This window comes from Ictidomys tridecemlineatus, chromosome 9 (assembly GCF_052094955.1).
Source record: "Ictidomys tridecemlineatus isolate mIctTri1 chromosome 9, mIctTri1.hap1, whole genome shotgun sequence".
Taxonomy (NCBI): Eukaryota; Metazoa; Chordata; class Mammalia; order Rodentia; family Sciuridae; genus Ictidomys; species Ictidomys tridecemlineatus.
In genome coordinates, this window is record NC_135485.1 from 2,093,951 (window position 1) to 2,112,818 (window position 18,868).

The 18,868-nt window shown below is 40.3% G+C and overlaps 1 protein-coding gene across 21 annotated transcripts in view; it reads left to right on the top strand.

Moving 5' to 3' along the window:
• Grk4 (G protein-coupled receptor kinase 4) overlaps positions 1-18,868 on the top strand; it is an 87,378-nt gene that overhangs the window by 5,797 nt on the left and 62,713 nt on the right. For 9 of the 21 annotated variants that reach the window (XM_021722146.3, XM_078020899.1, XM_078020898.1 and 6 more), the window contains exons 2-4: positions 4,595-4,690; positions 11,104-11,216; positions 17,870-17,947. The exons of 2 other annotated variants lie outside the window; for them this stretch is intronic. In XM_021722146.3, coding sequence (XP_021577821.1) covers positions 4,595-4,690; positions 11,104-11,216; positions 17,870-17,947 — 287 coding nt within the window. The remainder of the gene's footprint in view (positions 1-4,594; positions 4,691-11,103; positions 11,217-17,869; positions 17,948-18,868) is intronic. 10 more of the 21 variants (XM_078020901.1, XM_078020904.1, XM_078020909.1 and 7 more) reach the window with 3 other exon arrangements.

Genomic DNA, 18,868 nt, shown 5'->3' on the forward strand with positions numbered 1-18,868 from the left:
ACATCGTCAGCACAAACAGCAGGGTTGCCCAGAACAACTTGCTTTAGCACCTGCACCTTTCCTCTATCTTTGCTTGCTTCATTTGTCACAGAACTGTCAGCACCTTCTGGAGCCCTTTACATGCCTCTCCAAGGTCATTTGCATAATGTTATGGCTCATTGTAGGAGCTTAGGAAATATTTGATGAATTAATGGATGAATGCAAATGAAGAAATGTTAGGACATGTTAGGTATGCCTGGATCTGAAGCACAAGTGGCCCAGAAATGCAAGGAGGAAAAAGCTGGAAGACGAGAACGGAGAACAAACTGGGTGGCCCCAACAACTGGTAATCATTGTCTTTCTCATAGTTCTGGAAGCTAGAAGTGCAAGACCAAGTTGTTAGTAAGGTTGGATCCCTCTGTGAGCTAAGAGGGAGAATCTTTTCCAGGCCTTTCTCGAGCTCCTCATGGTTGCTGGCAATCTTTGGCTTTGTTTTGTAGATGCATCACTCTGACCTTCACATGATCTTTCTGTATACATGTCTGTGGCTAAATTTCCCCATTTTTATAAAGATACCAGTCAGTTGGATTAGGTTCACCCTAATGACCTCATTTTTAACTTAATTATTTCTATAAAGACCCTGTCTTCAAATAAAATAAGCTTTTGAGGGCTAACTTGGGGGCTAAGATTCCCATTCTTGGGAGGGCCAGGCAGCCTATAAAGAATATCTTTAAAACATATGGAGGCATCTCATGGGGGAATCCTGGGGCTTTCAAAGGCTGTGGCCTGAATTCACTGCCTGCCTTTTGGGATCTTAAGAACTTTCCTCTGAGCCCGGCAAGGTAATACACACCTGTAATCCCAGTGGCTTGGGAGACTGAGATAGGAAGATTGCAAGTTCAAAACAAGCATCAGCAACTTAGTAAGATTCTCTCTCAAAATAAAAGTAAAAGAGGGCTGGGTTGTGGCTCAGTGGTAAATGCTCCTGATTTAAATCCCCAATACCAAAAAATAAAACAAAAACCAAAACCTTCATCTGACACTTTTTAACCAGTTTTCTGCCTGAGTAGACTTTGCTTCTTGTGCCTACTCATACTTTAAAATCTGTACATGGTCTGTGGCTGTGCTAACCATTATTGCCCTTGGCACTTTAGTTCCATAACTGAGGGTGCTCTGCTTTTTCTTGCCTAAGTTCTTCACTTTTTTTTTTTTTTTTTTTTTTTTTGGTACTCAACCACTGAGCTAACCCAGCCCTTTTTATTTTTTTATTCTGAGACAGGGTCTCACTAAGTTTCTGAGGTTGGCATCAAACTTGTGATCCTCCTGCTTCAGCCTCCCAGGTTGCTGGGATTACAGGTGTGCGTCATTGTGCCTGGCAGTTCTTCATTTTTTGGCCTGTCTGTCTTGATGTGATTTGACAGCACAGCCTGCCCACCTTCAGTCTGTTGGGGCCTGTTTGGAACAGCAGGGGGAGTAGAAGTGGACTTTGCTGTGATATATTAATGGAGACTTTTGGAACCAAGGGCAGTTGAATGGGGGACAGAGTGACTGCTAGGGTTCACCAGCACAAGAGCCCCAAACCTGCAAGGAGGGCCTATTCTTCTTTCTTTGATTTTGTGGCACTGTTCCTTAGACCAAGCCTGGTCCTTATAGTGGGTGCTTACTCGAGGTGTGGGTATTGAGGCTCCGTGTCTAGAGGTGTGCAGCATGTGAACTACTGCAGATGTTTGTCATTCTTTTTTTTTTTTTTTTTGGACACAATACCTTTATTTTATTTATTTATTTTTATGTGGTGCTGAGGATTGAACCCAGTGCCTTACATGTGCTAGGCAGGGGCTCTACTACTGAGCCCCAGCCCCAGCCCCTGTCATTTATTCTTCAAACAGGTAAGTAAGGAGTAATTGTGCACTGGGTGTCAAGCCCTCAGACCTTAGTCCTTATCTTCTTGCAGCTGTGGATTGCACATGACATAACTCATCATGCTTTCTTCTGTGAATACATTCCCCTATGATCATTGCCCTTCCTGTCTCACGGCTTGCCTCAGACTGAATGGTTGGTTCCCCTTATGTTTTTAATAATGGAGGCTGAGATAGGATCATGAGTTCAAAACGAGCCTCAGTAAAAAGCAAGGCACTAAATAACTCAGCGAGACCCTGTCTCTAAATAAATATTTTTGTTCATTGATCTTCCCCTTCCAAAATGCAAACTTCATGAAGGAAAGAAATTTTGCTTGTTTTACTGCAATATCTGTGGTGCCTAGAACAGTGCGTGGCACAATAAATGCAGGCACAATGCCTGCTCAATGCCTTCCTACAGCCCCATAGGTGGAGCTATGCTCACCTGTTCCTTTGTAATATTACCCCTTGCCCTGTTTGGGATAGAATGTTCCATGGAAACACCCTTTGTGTGTCCCCTTATCTTACTGTGCCCTTGGGTGTGGCCTACCTAGGTGTCAGTTAACCTGCTGACTGCAGACTCAGGAAGCTAGACTCAGGCCCCTGAAACTGACCTCTTGCCTCATTTGAATGGCTTCTCCCCAGTAAAATTGGGTCAGCACGTGTGGGCTCTCTTCTGTCTGTCTGTCTGTCTCTCTCTCTCTCTCTCTCTCTCTCTCTCTCTCTCTCTCCCCTTAAGATCAGAGGAGCTGTCACAGCACCCCCAAAGAAAAAGGTATTTCTGTCTCTTGTATGGTTATTTCCGCACAGCCCAATTAGCCCAGGTCCCCTGGAGTGACCCTGAGGGTTTTAGTCACAAGCAACCCGGCAGATATTGATCTGAAATTCTTTCCTTGCCATGTCTTTGTCTGGTTTTGGTATCAGGGTGATACTAACTTCATAGAATGAGTTTGGAAGGGTTCCCTGCTTTTGTGTTCCTTGGAATAATTTGAAGAGGACTGTTGTTAATTCTTCTTTGAAGGTCCGGTATGAGAATCTGTCTGGTCCTGGGCTTTTTCTTTGTTGGTATTCTTTTGCTGGTGTCTTCAATTTCATTGCTTGAAATTCACCTTTTCTATGTCCTTCTGATTCAATTCAGGTAGGTCAGTATGTCTCTAGAAATTTGTTGATGTCTTCAAGATTTTCTATTAGAGTATAAATCTTCAAAATAGTTTCTGATTATTGTCCGTATTTCAGTAGTGTTTGCTGTGATATTTCCTTTTTCATCATGATTTTTAGTAATTTAAGTTTACTTTTTCTCTTTGTTAGTTTGGTTAGGGGTTTATCAATTTTTATTTATTTTTCAAAGAACCAACTTTTGTCAATTTTTTAAATTGTAGTTGTAGATGGACACAATACCTTATTTATTTGTTTATTTGTTTATCTATTTATTTATTTATTTATGTGGTGCTGAAGATCAGCATCAGTGCCTCACACATGCTAGGCAAGCACCTTACCATTGTTTCAAGTTCATTGATTTCAGCTCTGATTTTAATTATTTCCTGTCTTCTACTGCTTTTGGTATTGATTTGTTCTTTTTCTGGGGCTTTGATATGCAAAGTTACGATATTCATTTGGTGCTTTTCTGTTCTTTTAATGAGTGAGCTCAATGCCATGACCTTTCCTCTTAGCACTGCCTTCAGAGTGTCCCAGAGATTTTGATATGTTGTATCACTATTCTCATTTATCTCTACTTATGGTTTTAAATATATTTATAGACTCTTAAGTATTTTTTAAATTTCATCCCTGGTTTCTTCTGCTTATCCATTGGTCATTCAATAGCATATTACTTAGTGTCCAGTGTTACAGAGTAGCTTCTATATTTTGTCATTGATGACTTTTTTTTAATATTTATTTTTTAGTTGCAGTTGCACACAATATTTATTTATTTTTATGTGCTGAGGATCAAACCCAGGTCCTCAAACACACTAGGCGAGCGCTCTACTGCTGAGCCACAACCCCAGCCCCTTATCATTGATTTCTAATTTTATTTCATTATGATCTGATAGAATGTAAGGTATTATCTCTATTTTTTTTTTTTTTTTTGTATTTGCTAAGAGTTGCTTTGTGGCCTAAAATATGGTCTATTTTAGAGAAAGATCCATGTGCTTCTGAGAAGAAAACAAGTAAAATAAAGAAAGGTTAATTTCTTTAAAAATAAAAAGAAGCAAATATTTATAAGCAGCCCTGTCTGCTTATAATGACTTATTAGATTCAGTTCACAAATTTGGAAACTGAGGCTCAACAGTGCTACTTAGAGAAGATCAGAATCACATGGTTTCTAAATGACAAAGCCAGTGATTGGTTGCTTTATATGGAAATTTTATACTTTGTCAAGTTGATTTCCAGATAGGACAAGTTGTTATAAGCTCAGATTTTATTCATCTTAGGTGCCAAACTATCCAACCATATGTTAGAGTCAAAAATTGTTGTACTTGGGCTGGGGATGTGGCTCCAGCGGTAGCGCACTTGCCTGGCATGCGTGCGGCCCGGGTTCGATCCTCAGCACCACATACCAACAAAGATGTTGTGTCTGCCGAGAACTAAAAAAAAAAAAATTGTTGTACTTGAGTGTTTTTGACAATTATAAATGCTTTTTTTGTATTACACTATATTGATAAATTTAATATTATATTAATAAAGAAACTGAGAAAAATGCCTTCCCCACCCCCCAAATTTAGGAGGATATGGCAAAAAAACTGGTCGCAGCAAAAAATGGAGGGAGTTACTGAAGCTGCCCCCTGTAAGCCAGTGCAGTGAGCTGAGAGACTCCATTGGTGAGTACTTGAGCCTGCCTACCTACTGTCAGAGGGGCCGGCTGTGCTCCCACTTTCTGTGTTCTGTATTTGTTTCAAGTATTTAGTTAGTTCCTTTCCCAGTACTGGAGATTGAACCCAGGGACACTTCACCTCTGAGCTACACCCCCAGCTCTTTTTATTTTTTGTTTTGAGACAGCATCTCCCTAAGTTGCCCTGCCTGGCCTTGAACTTGTAATCCTTCTGCTTTAACCTCCCAAGTAGTTAGGTTACAAGCATTTGCCACCTTACCTAGCTTGGTTTATAGTATTTTTTTCCATATAGAGATTTTAGTTCTTTACACAGACATACCAATCTTTTTTTATTATTATTATCTGCTGTGTTTTGTATTATGCTTTGGAAGGACACCTTTATTCCAAGATTATTTTTATGAATCGATTTGTGGCTCAGTGGTAGAGTGCTTGCTTAGCATGCACGAGGGTCTGGGTTCAATCCCAGTACTAGAAAAAACAAAAACAAAGAACCATCAATGGTACTTGGCACAATAGGGCATGTCAATAATCCCAGCTACTCCGGAGGCTGAGGCAGGAGGATCACTTGAGCCCAGGAATTAGAGGATAGCCTGGGCAACATATTGAGACCCCCATCTCAAAACAAAAAAATCACTGACTGTAAATATAATAGTGTTTTTCTAAACTCTTGTGATTGCATTTAGGGCTCAGTAAAAAACCCGCCATATCAGCATCTTTTATATAATCACATATGCAGGGACCCATTTTCCAAATAAGGTAACATTTTCCGGTTCCAAGGATTTGAATCTGTTATTCTGGGCGGCTATTATTCAGCCTTTTATATATAATAACTGTTCACTTTGTGAGGAACTACTAGACTTTTCCTGTAGCTGCATTATTTTTCATTTCCCCAACAATAAACAATGATTGGACTTCTTCCATGTCCTCACAACACTTGATGGTTTCATTATAGCCATCTTGGTATGTGTGATTTGAATTTCCCTGATGCCCAATGATTTTGAGCAACTTTTTAAGGCTTCTTGATCATGTGCATATTTTCTTTGGACCAATTGATATTTGGCCTATGGTTTTAACAGTAATTTTTTCTGAGTATAGCATAGACAGATTAGTATGGAAATTGATTCCATTATTTGACATTTGTATTGTAATTATGTGTATTTTTCTTTTGGACTACTTATGATTTTAAATATATTTATAGACTCAAAAATTTTATTTTAATATACATTTGCTTACACATTTATTCAATATGCCTCTAATTCTTCAGGGTAGTTTTTTAGCACACAGAAGAAGTAATTTACATTAAATGTCCCATTAGTTAACTTGTTAGTATATTTTCACCATGTTCCAAGGAAGAAGGTCTGCTACCATAAATACAGCAGTTGAGAAACAGACCCAGTCTCTGCCCTCAGAGCTTATAATCTCTTGGCAGATATAGACATAAAATAGAAAAATGATCAGAAATAAACATAATTACTGGCTGAGCGCCATGGCACATGCCTGTAATCCCAGCAGCTTGGGAAGCTGAGGCAAGAGGATCATGAGTTCAAAGCCAGCCTCAGCAACAGTGAGGCGCTTTGCAACTCAGTGAGACCCTGTCTCTAAATAGCATACAAAATAGGGCTGGGGGCTTCAGTGTCCCATTGCCCCTGAACTCAATCCCCAGTACCCACTCCGCAAAAAAAAAAAAGGGTGGGAAAAAAGAAATAAACATAATTACAAATTGTAGGGGGAAAGTACAGACAGCCAGGTGAGAGGAACTTAATCTGATCAGGAGTGAGGTAGAGAGGATCAGAGAAGACTTCCTAAGGAAGGCACTGGGCTAGGAGCATAAAGTGCAGGGTAAGAGGGACAGGAAGAGAATTTTCCAGGCAGCAAGGTTAACAAGTATAAGGGCCTCAACCTGGGAAGGTGTATGGCAATTTCCAGGGTCTTGAGGAAGGCCAGTCTTCCTGGAACAAAGATGGAGGTGCAGAGCGGCACTGAATGAGTGGAAGGAAATGGTAGGAGTTCTAGGCTTGGGAAGGGGAGGTCTTATTGAAGTTACAAAAGATTGACATTGCCAAGTTATTAGCAGAGAAGAGATGTAATCAGATTTACATTTTAGGAAGTCTCTCAGGCTTCAGTAGGAGAATGGGAGCAGAGGGGTCAGCATGGAAACAGGAAGACTGTAGAGACTGTTGATGTTGTCCAGGCAGGAGCTGAGGGCAGCGTGGTTTGGTATGTGGTGATGGAGTTGAAACAATCAGATCAGATGGGACTGTGAGAGACTGTAAGTGGAACCCAGTCGCTTTCTGTGTGGGAGTAAATGCAGGGGAGTTCTTAAGGAAGGCTTCCAGGTCTGTGTGTTCAAGAGGCAGCACATGGGGTGGAGCCCAGCCGAAGCTGTGCGTTCATGTGGAGGGCTCAGAGAAGTCTGGGTGGTATCTGTACAGGTAGCATGTAGAAGTCGTGAGACTGGAAGTAGATAAGATCCTCCTCAGGAGAGAACAGAGGGAATGGGGAAGGGGCTCTTGACCAGCTTCAGAGGACTTTTCATCCTGTTTTGGCTCAGTGAAGAGGAAAGACTGGTCAGATGGACCTAGCCAGACGCAGTCATAAGATGGATCCATGTAGAGTCTGGAGAGCTGGGGGTCCAAACAACTAGTGGCTGGGACAGTTTCAGGTAGGTGAGTGTGTCATAGAGATTGAGGACCCATTAGATTGGGCCACTGGTTCTGAGTCTGTTTTTTGGTCCCTAGAGCACTGGGCATGAAGTTGTGTGAGTGAAGGAGTCACAGTGACTGTGTACAAGCAGCCCTCAAGGAGCGCGGCAATGTGCTCCGAGATGTGCCTCTGCTCTGCTCTGTGGGCACATCTTGGTCTATGGCCTTTTTTATTGTTTAGTTTATAAGCATTTGACTTAGTGTGGCAGAAAGCATGCCTGAGAGTTTTCTAATTTTCATCCTTTGGTTGTTCTGAATTTGTAGAACAGACTTCATATAGAATAAGCAAGCTTGGTGCTTTGAGTTAGTGTTCTTCCTACAGGAGGGTTAGGGAGGGGAGAGAGAGAGAATGCATGTTGATAAACTTGGGAACCAGTCTCCTGTTAGCTGGTTCACATGTAGACAAGAGGAGTTGTTGAAACACCTCTTCCTCTTCTTTTTATTTCTCCACATTTTTAAATTCGTGCATTATAGTCATACATAATGGTGGTATTTGTTGTTACATATTTGTACATGCACCAAATATAACAATATAATCTGTCCAGTATCCTCCCCAGCACTTCCCCCTCCTCCCTGTCCCCACCCCAGCCCCTTCCTCCACTCTACTGATTTCCCTTTGACTTTTGTGAGATCCTTACCATCTTTCTTTTCCTTTTTCCTCTTTCACATATGAGAGAAAATGTATGACCCTTGACCTTCTGAATTTGGCTTATTTTGCTTAACATAATGATCTCAAGTTTCATCCATTTTCATGTAAATTACATAATTTTGCTTTTCTTTTTTTTATTAGCTACGCATGACATTACAGTGCATAATTTCGCTTTTCTTTTCTGCAGAATAAAACTCCATTGTGTGTACATACCTTATTTTGAGGCAGGTTCCATAGTTCAGCTATTGTGAATTATGCTGCTATTAACATGGTATACATGTAGCATGATAGTATTTTGACTTTAAATTTTTTTTAAGAGTATATTCTTTCTTTTTTTTAAAACATTTTATTTTTTATTTATTTTTAAGGGTTGTTGAGGATTGAACCCAGGGCCTTGCATGTGCAAGGCGAGTGCTCTACCGCTGACCCCAGCCCCGGTTGACTTTAATTCTTTAGGATAAGAATAAATACTGAGGAGCGGTCTTTTAGCTCTGTGGCACTGTGGGCTCAGGACCCACATGCTTCCTATGTCTAGTCTGCCAGAACTTCTCCCCTCTTGGTGAGTCTGTCTTCTGCTGGGGACCAGTGCCCTCTTTCCAAATACTAATTCCCCTCTCTCTGTTGTTCATCTGTGGCACCCAGAGCAGCCTCTGAGGGTCACCAGGCTAGGAGCTAGGTCCTTTGGCCCTGCAGAATGGGAGCCTCTGGTGGCAGCATCTGTCTACTGCTTGAGAGATATTAAATTTTGTGACATATTTCTGTGATTTGTTTTTTTGTGTGTGTTTTGTTTGTTTTTCATGCCATGTGAAATCTAACGCGTGGAAAAGTGAAATCATTAATGAAATTTTGAACCAGATAGGGTAAAAAGGGTTTTTCTTAGCTGCTGCTTTTTTCCAAAATTGGAGCTCTGGAGTTGCTTATCCAAGTCTGTAATAAGGGTGCATGTGTGAATGCCACAGCCAGCACTGCCCTCTCTGGTGGTTGCATAGTTCTGTTTTCCCAACATTCTCTCCAAGTGGGGTTCTATTGTGGCATGCTAATGGGGCAGCATCCCCATAAGGCCCCTGTCCCAGTGCACAGCAGAATTGTCCACTTTGCTAGAAGACACCTCTGGTTCCTTCAGGAGTGTTCTGTGTCTCCCTCTTGGGTCCCAGCATCTCTACTACTTGATTCCTAGCCTTTTGGCCAGCCACTCAGGACTAGACAGCAGGCTCCTGTGATGCTAGGGAGGGACATACTTAAAGAGGTCCAGCTTGTCCTTGGGTTCAAGTTAATGGTTCTTTTATTAATCCAACCCCATCAGCTTTCTCTCTTCCAGGCAATATGTAAAATTCTGACTCCTGGAGGAGCCTTACTCTTTTTCTGAGTTTTTTTCTTTATGTCATTGTTTTGTCTTTGTTTTATTATTTGGTCATTTTTTAGGAATCTGGGAGAGAAGGAAGGCAGACCTATGTTCTGGTCTACCATCCTCAGATGGAAATGAGGAGTGTTTCTGACTCTTTGGATGAGGGAGGAAAGTATTAAAAACTTTCATATTTCAAAAACATAACTTTTGACTGGCTTGTTTCTCTTGCTTTCTTAAGTATAGTTAGGTAGTATCCCTAAAATAAAATAGAGTAGCCAAATTGGATGAAGTAGGTTGTAGAACTTCTGAAAAACTGTTGTGAGGTTTGTGAAAACAAGCAGCTATATCCTGGCCATCCTGAGCTCATATCCTTGCCTTCATTCTCCATGTTCAGACTCAGTTGTCCAAAACAGGATCCTCGGGATGACACTTGGCACTTTTGCCAGAATGTAGTGGTTGAGAGGTGACTCCATCAAGCCATTGAGATGATGATGGTTATGTTAAGCTGTGTATTCAATTGTATATTAGACCCATGCTGTCTGCCTGGCCTGGTACTTTGGAGTTCTCACGGGGATTCCTGGGGAGTTCCATTGGTTGGGGAAGTGCCGGAGGAGGGATTTCCGGTTGGTGTGTGGTGTGTCCCAGGAGAAGGCTGCGTGTGCGTGGCATTTGTGAGAGTTATTTTGTGCCCAGCCAGATTGCGGCAGTTTCCCAGAGTTACATGGTGTCAGTGATGCTTAACAGAAGGATTTGTTAATGACTTGCTCACTTTTTGTGAACTTTATGTTAATTCTTAAGCTTTAGAGTCACATTAGGAGACCTAAACATGTTTATTTCAAGTTGGGAGCCACTGTTCAGAGAGTAACTGGTTTTCTTTCTGAAATACAAATTAACCTATTTTGAACCTAAGTTTTATTTTGTTTTATATACTTATTTACATATTGACCAAATGTTAGTGCCCTATTCTCAGAACTATAGCAGTGTTTGAGGTAAGGTATACAGTGTTTCCTACAGGAAAAAAACAAAACAGTTAAAGAGATAATTAAACATATATTTGTGACTTTTTTTTTAATACTAAGATTGAACCCCAGGTGTTTACCCTTGAGCTACATCCTCAGAGCTTTTAATTTTTCCTTTTGAGATAGAGTTTCACTAAGTTGCAGAGGCTGGCCTTGAACTTGTGATCCTCCTGCCTCAAACTCTCAAGTCATTGTGGTTACAGGCATGTTCCAGGGTGCCCAGCTATATTTGTGACATTTTAAGTACAAAAGGTAACAAACTGAAAAAAGTGTTTTAAAAATCTAACAGTACATTCCTGAAGGATATTTCACATTCATGCAGTTGATTCCAGTATATAGGGTGGGTACTGTAATGGAGGAGTCTCTTCCTTCTCCTTCCTTCCCTGTGGGGGCCTCTAGGGAATCCCCATCCCTGTGTGTTTCCTTTTGGAGAAGAACAGGGCCTGCAAGTCAGGATTCACTCATCCTTCTGAGTTCTTGAGTTATCTTGGGTGCTAAGTATTTTAATGTTCATCATAACCCACTCTAAATTAATAAATAGAATAGTAGTTAAAAATAATGCTTCAAAAATAATATTATTATGTTTCTACTTTCATTGTATCTAGTGAAAATATTAAGATGCAGAATAGCATTTAGTAAATTATAATCATTATATTTGCTTGTTTCCCTTCCCCTTTCTTCTCCCAGAAAAAGATTATAGCAGTCTCTGTGACAAGCAGCCAATAGGAAGACTTCTCTTCAGGCAATTCTGTGATACAAAACCAGATCTTAAGAGTTGCATTGAATTCTTGGTTGCAGTGGTAAGCGATTCATTTCAGGGTTGAACTGCCCAGTCTGGTTTGAAAATTTAAAAACTAGACCTGGACAATGACACAGAGATTATGGATAGACTGGTTGTATTGGTGTTGTAGTTATATTCTTAGTATGGAAATCCCTTCTGTATGAGATGATATGGTCACGGAATTACATCCCCAGTGCGGGGGAATTGCACCTGCTCACTGAGTGCTTTTGACCCTTGCTGCCTTCATTTGTGGAAGGTTGACAAGCAAAAGAAGGCCATATGCTTCTTTAGCCAACTGAAGTGTACTCTTCCTGCCCTCTGTGGTAGACCTGTGGTCCAGACGCATTTGGAAGGGATAATGTCATTGTAAGAAAGATGAGTTGGAGTTTACCAAGCTCTGCGAAGCGTCTACCATTCTCTTGTATCCTGTTTGAGATTTATTTTACCTGTGATTTTTTTCCCTTAGGTTAAGAGTTTTGTGTTTCTAAGTATTTATGAAGACCACTGGCAAGCCTAGAATTTCAAGACTATGAAGTAACCAACCAATAGAAAATGGGTGCAATTCAGCAGAAAAGCTCTCTTACTTTGTTATTTATACCAAGGTTGTGACCCTTCCTCTCAGCTTTGGCCAGTTCTGGTTATATCAGCAAATATAATTCCAACACTTATTATATACAGAGGGCTGTATTATATCATTGCATTTGTATTCACTTTCTCGCCATAATAGCCTTATAAAAACTTCTTGAAGTTATTTATTTATAATGACATTTTTCAGAAAAACATTTGAAGCTCTTTTTTATTTGCTTCCTACCCCTCAAAACTTCCCTAGTCTGTACCTTTCTGGCACTGTTGTTAAAAGAAGACAAAACTGGGGCTGGGGCTGTAGCTCAGTGGTAGAGCACTTGCCTGGTATGTGTGAGGCCCTGGGTTCCATCCTCAGCACCACATATAAATAGATAGATAGATAGATAGATAGATAGATAGATAGATAGATCCATTGATGACTTAAAAAATACAAAAAAAGAAAAGAAGACAAACTTAGAAAAGTGTCAGTTATTTCTTTTTAAAGGCAGATTCTGATGCAGTGGGCCATGCCTTCTTGGTTCAATGAGTGGAAAATGAGTGTAAATTTTCAAGTAATGAGTTATGTTTCCCAAACTGCCTTACTTTAAGAATTTAGGGACCTACAATTTTTATTTCCAGTAAAATGGCTAAATTGCATAGTTAAAATTCTATTTTGGGTGTAAATCTTCTGATATTATCATGATTCCCATTAGTTACTAGGTAACAGGTTTAATTTTGTTTTTTAATTTTTAAAAAAAATTCCTGGTAACAATTGTGTAGATTCAGAAAGAGCACCTGATGGTGCTGTTCATGCAGCACTTACTGCTTTGACTATCCTGTGAAAGGTGATTACAGGTTTTTGGTGTAGAGACTGCATCTTATCTACCCTGCCCCACAGTACTTGACCCCTTGCTCAGTATTTGTTGAATGAATTAATGGCATCTATAAAAGTTAGGATTCAGCCAGAGAACCAGAGTCATTAGGAGGTAGATTTGAAAAGACTGATTTCAAGACATTGGCTTACGACAGTGGATCTGACTAGGAAAGTCCAAAATGTATAGGATGGGCCATCAGGAAGGACATGATATAACTCTCCAGAAATAGGACTCAGCTGCTGTCCTTAGGCGGAATTTCTTCAGAGAAGCCTCAGCTCTGCTCTTAGCTCTTTTCAACAGTTTGGTTGAGACCCACCCGGATATGTAGGATAATCTCCCTTATATCAAGTCAACTGAAGTAAGGGAGAAAAATGCTCAATTGTCAGGAAAAGTTCAACTCTGTTCCCTCCCCCAAAACATTGGTATAAATGATTAAACAGCTGCCTAAAGTAGGTGAAGGAGAATCTTGTGTGTGGTTGAAGAAAATAAGATTTAAAAAGCAAAAGTGATTTGTGGAACTGGAGAGTTGAGACTGTGGTCTGCTGGAGAGTCCCTCCCAGAACCTTGTTAGGACTCCCAGCTTCATGTCTAGGATCGAAATCAGAGGAAAGGCATTCTACCTAAACTTTCCCCCAAAGCCTCAGGGACTTATAATATCAGCTGGAGGCTGTTCAGTTCAGAGAATGAAGCAGGTCTGACCAGCAGTATTCCTGGTGAAGTGCTGTGTGCCCTAACAGGAGCTGCGTGTATGAATGCAGGAAGGGGCTGCAAGCTCACGTACATCACCTTTTCCCCAAAGGAACCCCACTTCCTAGAGGGCCACCTACTCAGTACCTCCTGTGGAGTTTCCCCCAGGCCCAAAAGTGGGTTACAGAGCAAGTAAGTCCCTGGTGATTCCGTGATGCAGAATGTTCAAGAGTCTACTAGCTGAAAGAGATTTCAAGATGGGAGAATTAGAGCAGGTTGCTTTCCTAACTACTCTGTGGTGTGAAACCAAGAAAGCAGACAGGCAGCTTCCTCAGCAAGGTGGGTGAACGAAAAAAAGCAGGGGGAGACTTTACTGGAGTTTAATACTTGACACTCAAAGCAGACTGGGGACTCAAGAGGTTGTATATAATAAATTAAGGAAGAAATCTCCAGCACCACAGCCACTACTGTAGCTGGAGGTGCCAACCAGAGTGGTCCTTTCATGAGCACAGTGGAGAGATAAGGGAACTAATGAAACCACATCTTTAGGAGGACTTAGGCATGTCTGGGTACAGAGTTTGAGATCAAAGACACTGCCCGACTAAACTGAAGTGTCTTTGATCTCAAGACACAATAGCCTTGCACAGGAAAGAAACCGCATCTCTCCTGGTGGGGTGCAGAGGACAGAAGGAGGAACCATTTTACAGTCGCGATGCTGGGACCAGCAGTTGAGGGAGCCAAGTCCTAGCAAATCAAGGCTGGCCCAAAATATAGCCTGGCAAACCCACATTGCACAACATAGAGTGTGCCTAAGTGACCAGGAGAAAATCAAACGTGGAAAGAGGTTTACACAGGGGACTAGTGGTTATGGAAACCCACCCAGCTCTATCCCTCTCTCTCTAATCTGACTGCTTGCAGGACTGGCTGGGAGAGATGCACCTGGCCAGGAATTTGAAAGGGCAGGAGAGACTTGAGTTTGGAGACTGAATCTGAGACCAGGAAACTTGACGTCCAAAGGTGGAATCACACAAGTGGAACCCAGGGTAGATCCTGGAGTGCAGTCTAATAGTGTGGACAGTCTTATTCCTGGGCCCTGAGGATGTGCTGATTTAGAATCTCCAGACCCATTGAAATTCCGAAAAGAGCCTGGAGCCTACCTAAACCTAAACTCTGCCTCCAAGAGTTCCGCATACTGGATTACCTCTCACTCCAGTGCCCTAACAGGAGCTGCGTATATGAGTGCAGGAAGAGGCAAGCATCATACTTCAGACACCCTACCTAAAACTTTTGAGAAGGGAAGCTGAGAATATTTTAGATTCCAACAGAAACAATTCTTTTGACTTTACTTTGATATATTTTTTTTTCTTTTCTCTGCTTAATTGTGACCTTTATGGTTCATGGACATTTATACATATTCATATTTTTTTCTTTTCTCATTTTTAGCATTTTTGAAACCAGTTATTTTTCATGGATCAGTTTTTTGAGGACTAAGAAGTTTGATTAGTATATTTCAGTTTTGTTTTATATTATTTTTCAATTTTTAATTTTTCAATTTTTTACTTTATATATTTTTCCTCTCACTTGTTTCCCATGATTCTCTCTTTTCCTGCTAACAGCCAATCTCTGTTGTTCTCTCCTTCATGCTTCCTTCAATTTTTCTACTTCTATTTTCTCTTCTTCTCCCTCATAATCATCACATCCTATATTACTTCTGTTCTCTCCCTGTTCACCATTTGAAATTGTAAACCATTTTGCAAACTTACTGCTTTTATTGATGGCAGTAATGTCATTTCTGTTCATTGTGACAACATTGTAGATTCATAGTAGGAATGTTTGGTTTAATGTTATGTATATTGTTTGCATTGGTTGTTGTTATTATTTGTCACCCCCTAAACAGTGAGATACTGAAAACCTTCAGGTATACTGTAAGTCCACAGGGTAGGAATTCTACTGCTTCAGATCCATGTTGTTAGATGGTTAGACATACAAACAACATGAAAAAACAAAGGAATGAATCTTTCCATATAAACCAAGAGACTTCAATAAAAGAATCCATTGCAACCACAGTGGAAGAAATATCAAGAGAAGGAGTTTAGAATGTAAGGTGAGGGATGATATAAGGAGTGATATCCAAGAGAAAATACAAGAAGTGAAAGATCACTTAAATAAAGACAGTCTGAAAAAAAAAATCAAGTAGAAATCCTCAAAATGAAGAAATCAGTAAACCAAGTTAAAAATTTAATAGAAAGTGTCACCAACAGATTATACCACTTGAAGACAGTTTCAGGCAATGAAGACAAAATATATAATCATGAAAATAATGTTGACCATGGAGAAAAGAGGTTAAGAAACTGTGAACAGAACTTCTAAGAAATATGGGATAATCTGAAAAGACCAAATTTAAGATTTATTGGAATGAAGGCTCATAGATATAAACCAAAGGAATGCACAACTTTTTCAATGAAATCAAATCAGAAAATTTCCCAAACCTAAAGAATGAAAAAAAAAATCAGATAATGCAGGATGTTTATAGGACTCCAAATACACAGAATTACAACATATCCACACCAAGGCACATTATTATTGAAAATACCTAACATACAGAATTAGGATAGAATTTTAAAGGCTACCAGAGAAAAATGAAAAGTCACATTTAGAGGGAAACCAATCCAGATCTGAGCTGATTTTTCAACCCAGACACTCAAAGCTAGGAGGTCGTAGAATAATATATATCAAGCTCTGAAAGAAAAAGAATAACAGCCAAGTATACTATAGCCAGCAAAATTAAACTTCAGAATTGGCAATTAAATAATAACCTTCCATGTTAAATAAATGTTAAAAGAATTCACAACTAGGGCTGGGGTCCTAGCTCAGTGGTAGAGCACTTGCCTAGCATGTGTGAGGCCCTGGATTCAATCCTCAGCACCACATAAAAATGAATAAATAAAGATATTGTATTCAACTAAAAAATATTAAAAAATCTGCAAGAGACTCACTTCATAGGCAAAGACATCCACAGATTGAAGGTAAAAGAATGGGAAAAAACATTTCACTCACATGGATCTTGTAAACAAGCAGGAGTATCTATCCTCAGATAAAGTGGACTTCAAGTCATAGTTGATTGGAAGGGTCAAAGAAGGCCATTTCATACTGCTTACGGGAATTATACATTGAGAAGATATAATAATTATAAATATTTTTGCCCCAAACAATGGAGCATATACATACATCAAACCCCTCTCAACTTCAAGAATCAAAGAGCTCAAAATCCAATAATAAAGGGTGACTTTAACATACTTCTCTCATCACTGGATACATCATTTTAAACAAAAACTAAATTAAGAAGCTGTAGAACTAAAAATATACTAGCTGAAGAACTCCTGCTATGGTGAGCTTTTTGTACTTGGAGAGCACCTGCTCACATAAATAGAGCCAGCCCTGAGCAGCTTGTCCCTCCCACCAGCCTCTGCCTCAGAGAGCTATTGGGATGTTCAGGCTAGATTGTTCTCTGGTAAAGGGTTAAGCCTCACATAGGATACAATTTAGTTCCATCCGCATTTTGGGGGGAGGGTACTGGGGATTGATTGAACTCAGGGGCACTGGACCCCGGAGCCACAGCCCAGCCCTATTCTGTATTATATTTAGAGACAGGTCTCACTGAGTTGCTTAGTGCCTTGCCATCGCTGAGGCTGGCTTTGAACTTGCAATCCTCCTGTCTCAGCCTCCTGAGCCACTAGGATCATAGGAATGCACCACCATGCCCGGCTCTATTCCCATTTTTTAAGGACACACCAAGCTTGAAAAGGCTTCCAGAGTTTTCAGAAGCTAGATGATTTCTTTTTCTCTAGCAACAGCTGGATGGCATTATGTGCTCTATGGTCCCTCCCCTGACTCCTGGTGAAGGGGATGCTTGCTTTGGTATCACCATTTCTGACTCCCCTGGGAGCTGTGGAGACAGCTTTTCAAGGGGCTCTTAGAAATTTCTAAAATGTTATTGTCTAGTCCATATTTATTTAGCTACAATGAATGGGTTGAAATATAATAGATCTTGGGGCTGGGGATGTGGCTCAAGCGGTAGCGCGCTCGCCTGGCGTGTTTGCGGCCCGGGTTCGATCCTCAGCACCACACATACCAACAAAGATGTTGTGTCCGCCAAGAACTAAGAAATAAATATTAAGAAATTCTTAAAAAAAAAAGAAATATAATAGATCTTAGAGAGTATTATGAAGCGTGTTGCTCTACTACTTTATTAATCCCCTTTTAAAAATGACGTTTTAAAGCTGGGAGTATAGCGCAGTGATAGAGCATATGCTTAGCATGTGCAAGGCTCTGGATTATATCCCTAGTGCCCCCCAAAATAATAATTGACAGTTTCACTCCCTCCTGACCCTTAGACTCCCAAAGAATAGCTAGAGATACTTGATCCGTAGAACTGCTGTCTGTTTCTAAGGGTATCAAGTCAATTCTGTAAGTCAGAATTTGAAATATGAAAATATTATAACGAAGCACAACTTACATTTTTCTTTTCTCCTGTCTCTCTAATCAGACAGAATATGAAGTTGCCATTGAGGAGGAACGAAGAGACTGTGGACTATCAATCTTAGAGAGATTCTTCAATAATGAGGTGTTTTCTTCATTAGAATAAATATTTATAAATAACTTACTTAAATAATGAAAGTACATAACTATTTTTACTTTGATATTACAAATATGTTAAATGTTTTAATTTCTTTCAAATCTTCCTTTTCTGTGGTTTTGTTTGAGTAATGCATTAACAATTAAATCCCTTAAAAAATGATTCAACAAATTGAAACTTTATGTTTCTTCAATCAGAATGTAGAATTAGAGTTTTATTTGCTTCTCTGGAGAACAAATAACATTTTTTCCTAAAAGCCTTAACCGATCTTAGTTTTTATTCTTTTTGACTCAATTTTATGGTTTGGATGTGAGGTGTCTCCCAAAAGCTCACGTGTGAGACACTGCGAGAGGGTTTAGAGGAGAAATGGTTCAGTTTTGAGAGCTTTAACTCAGTCGATGAATTAATCACCTGGTGGGATTGATGAAGTGGTAATGGAAGGCAAGTGGGGTGCGGATGGAGGACTGAGGCACTGAGGGTGGCTTTGGGGTGGGTGTTTCTATTGGTGAATGGAGTCTCTCTGTTTCCTGATCATCATGTGAACTGCTTCCCTCTGCCACTCTCTTCTGCCATGTTGTTCACACTCACCTTGAGCCTCAAGGAATGGAGCTGCTGTCTCTAGATTGAGACCTCTGAAACTGTGAGCCCCCAAATAAACTTTTCTTCTTCTACAGTTATTCTGGTTGAGTCTTTCAGTCACAGCAGGAAAAAACTGACTAAAACAACTCACAATATTCTCTCTTTTTTTAATTTGGGTTTGTGGTACTGGGGATTGAACCCAGGGAGGCTCTACCATTGACTACATCCCCAGCCCTACATCCACTTTTTAAATTTTGAGAGTGGGGCCAAGGTTGTGGCTCAGTGGTATGGTGCTTGCCTAGCATGCATGAGGCACTGGGTTCGATCCCC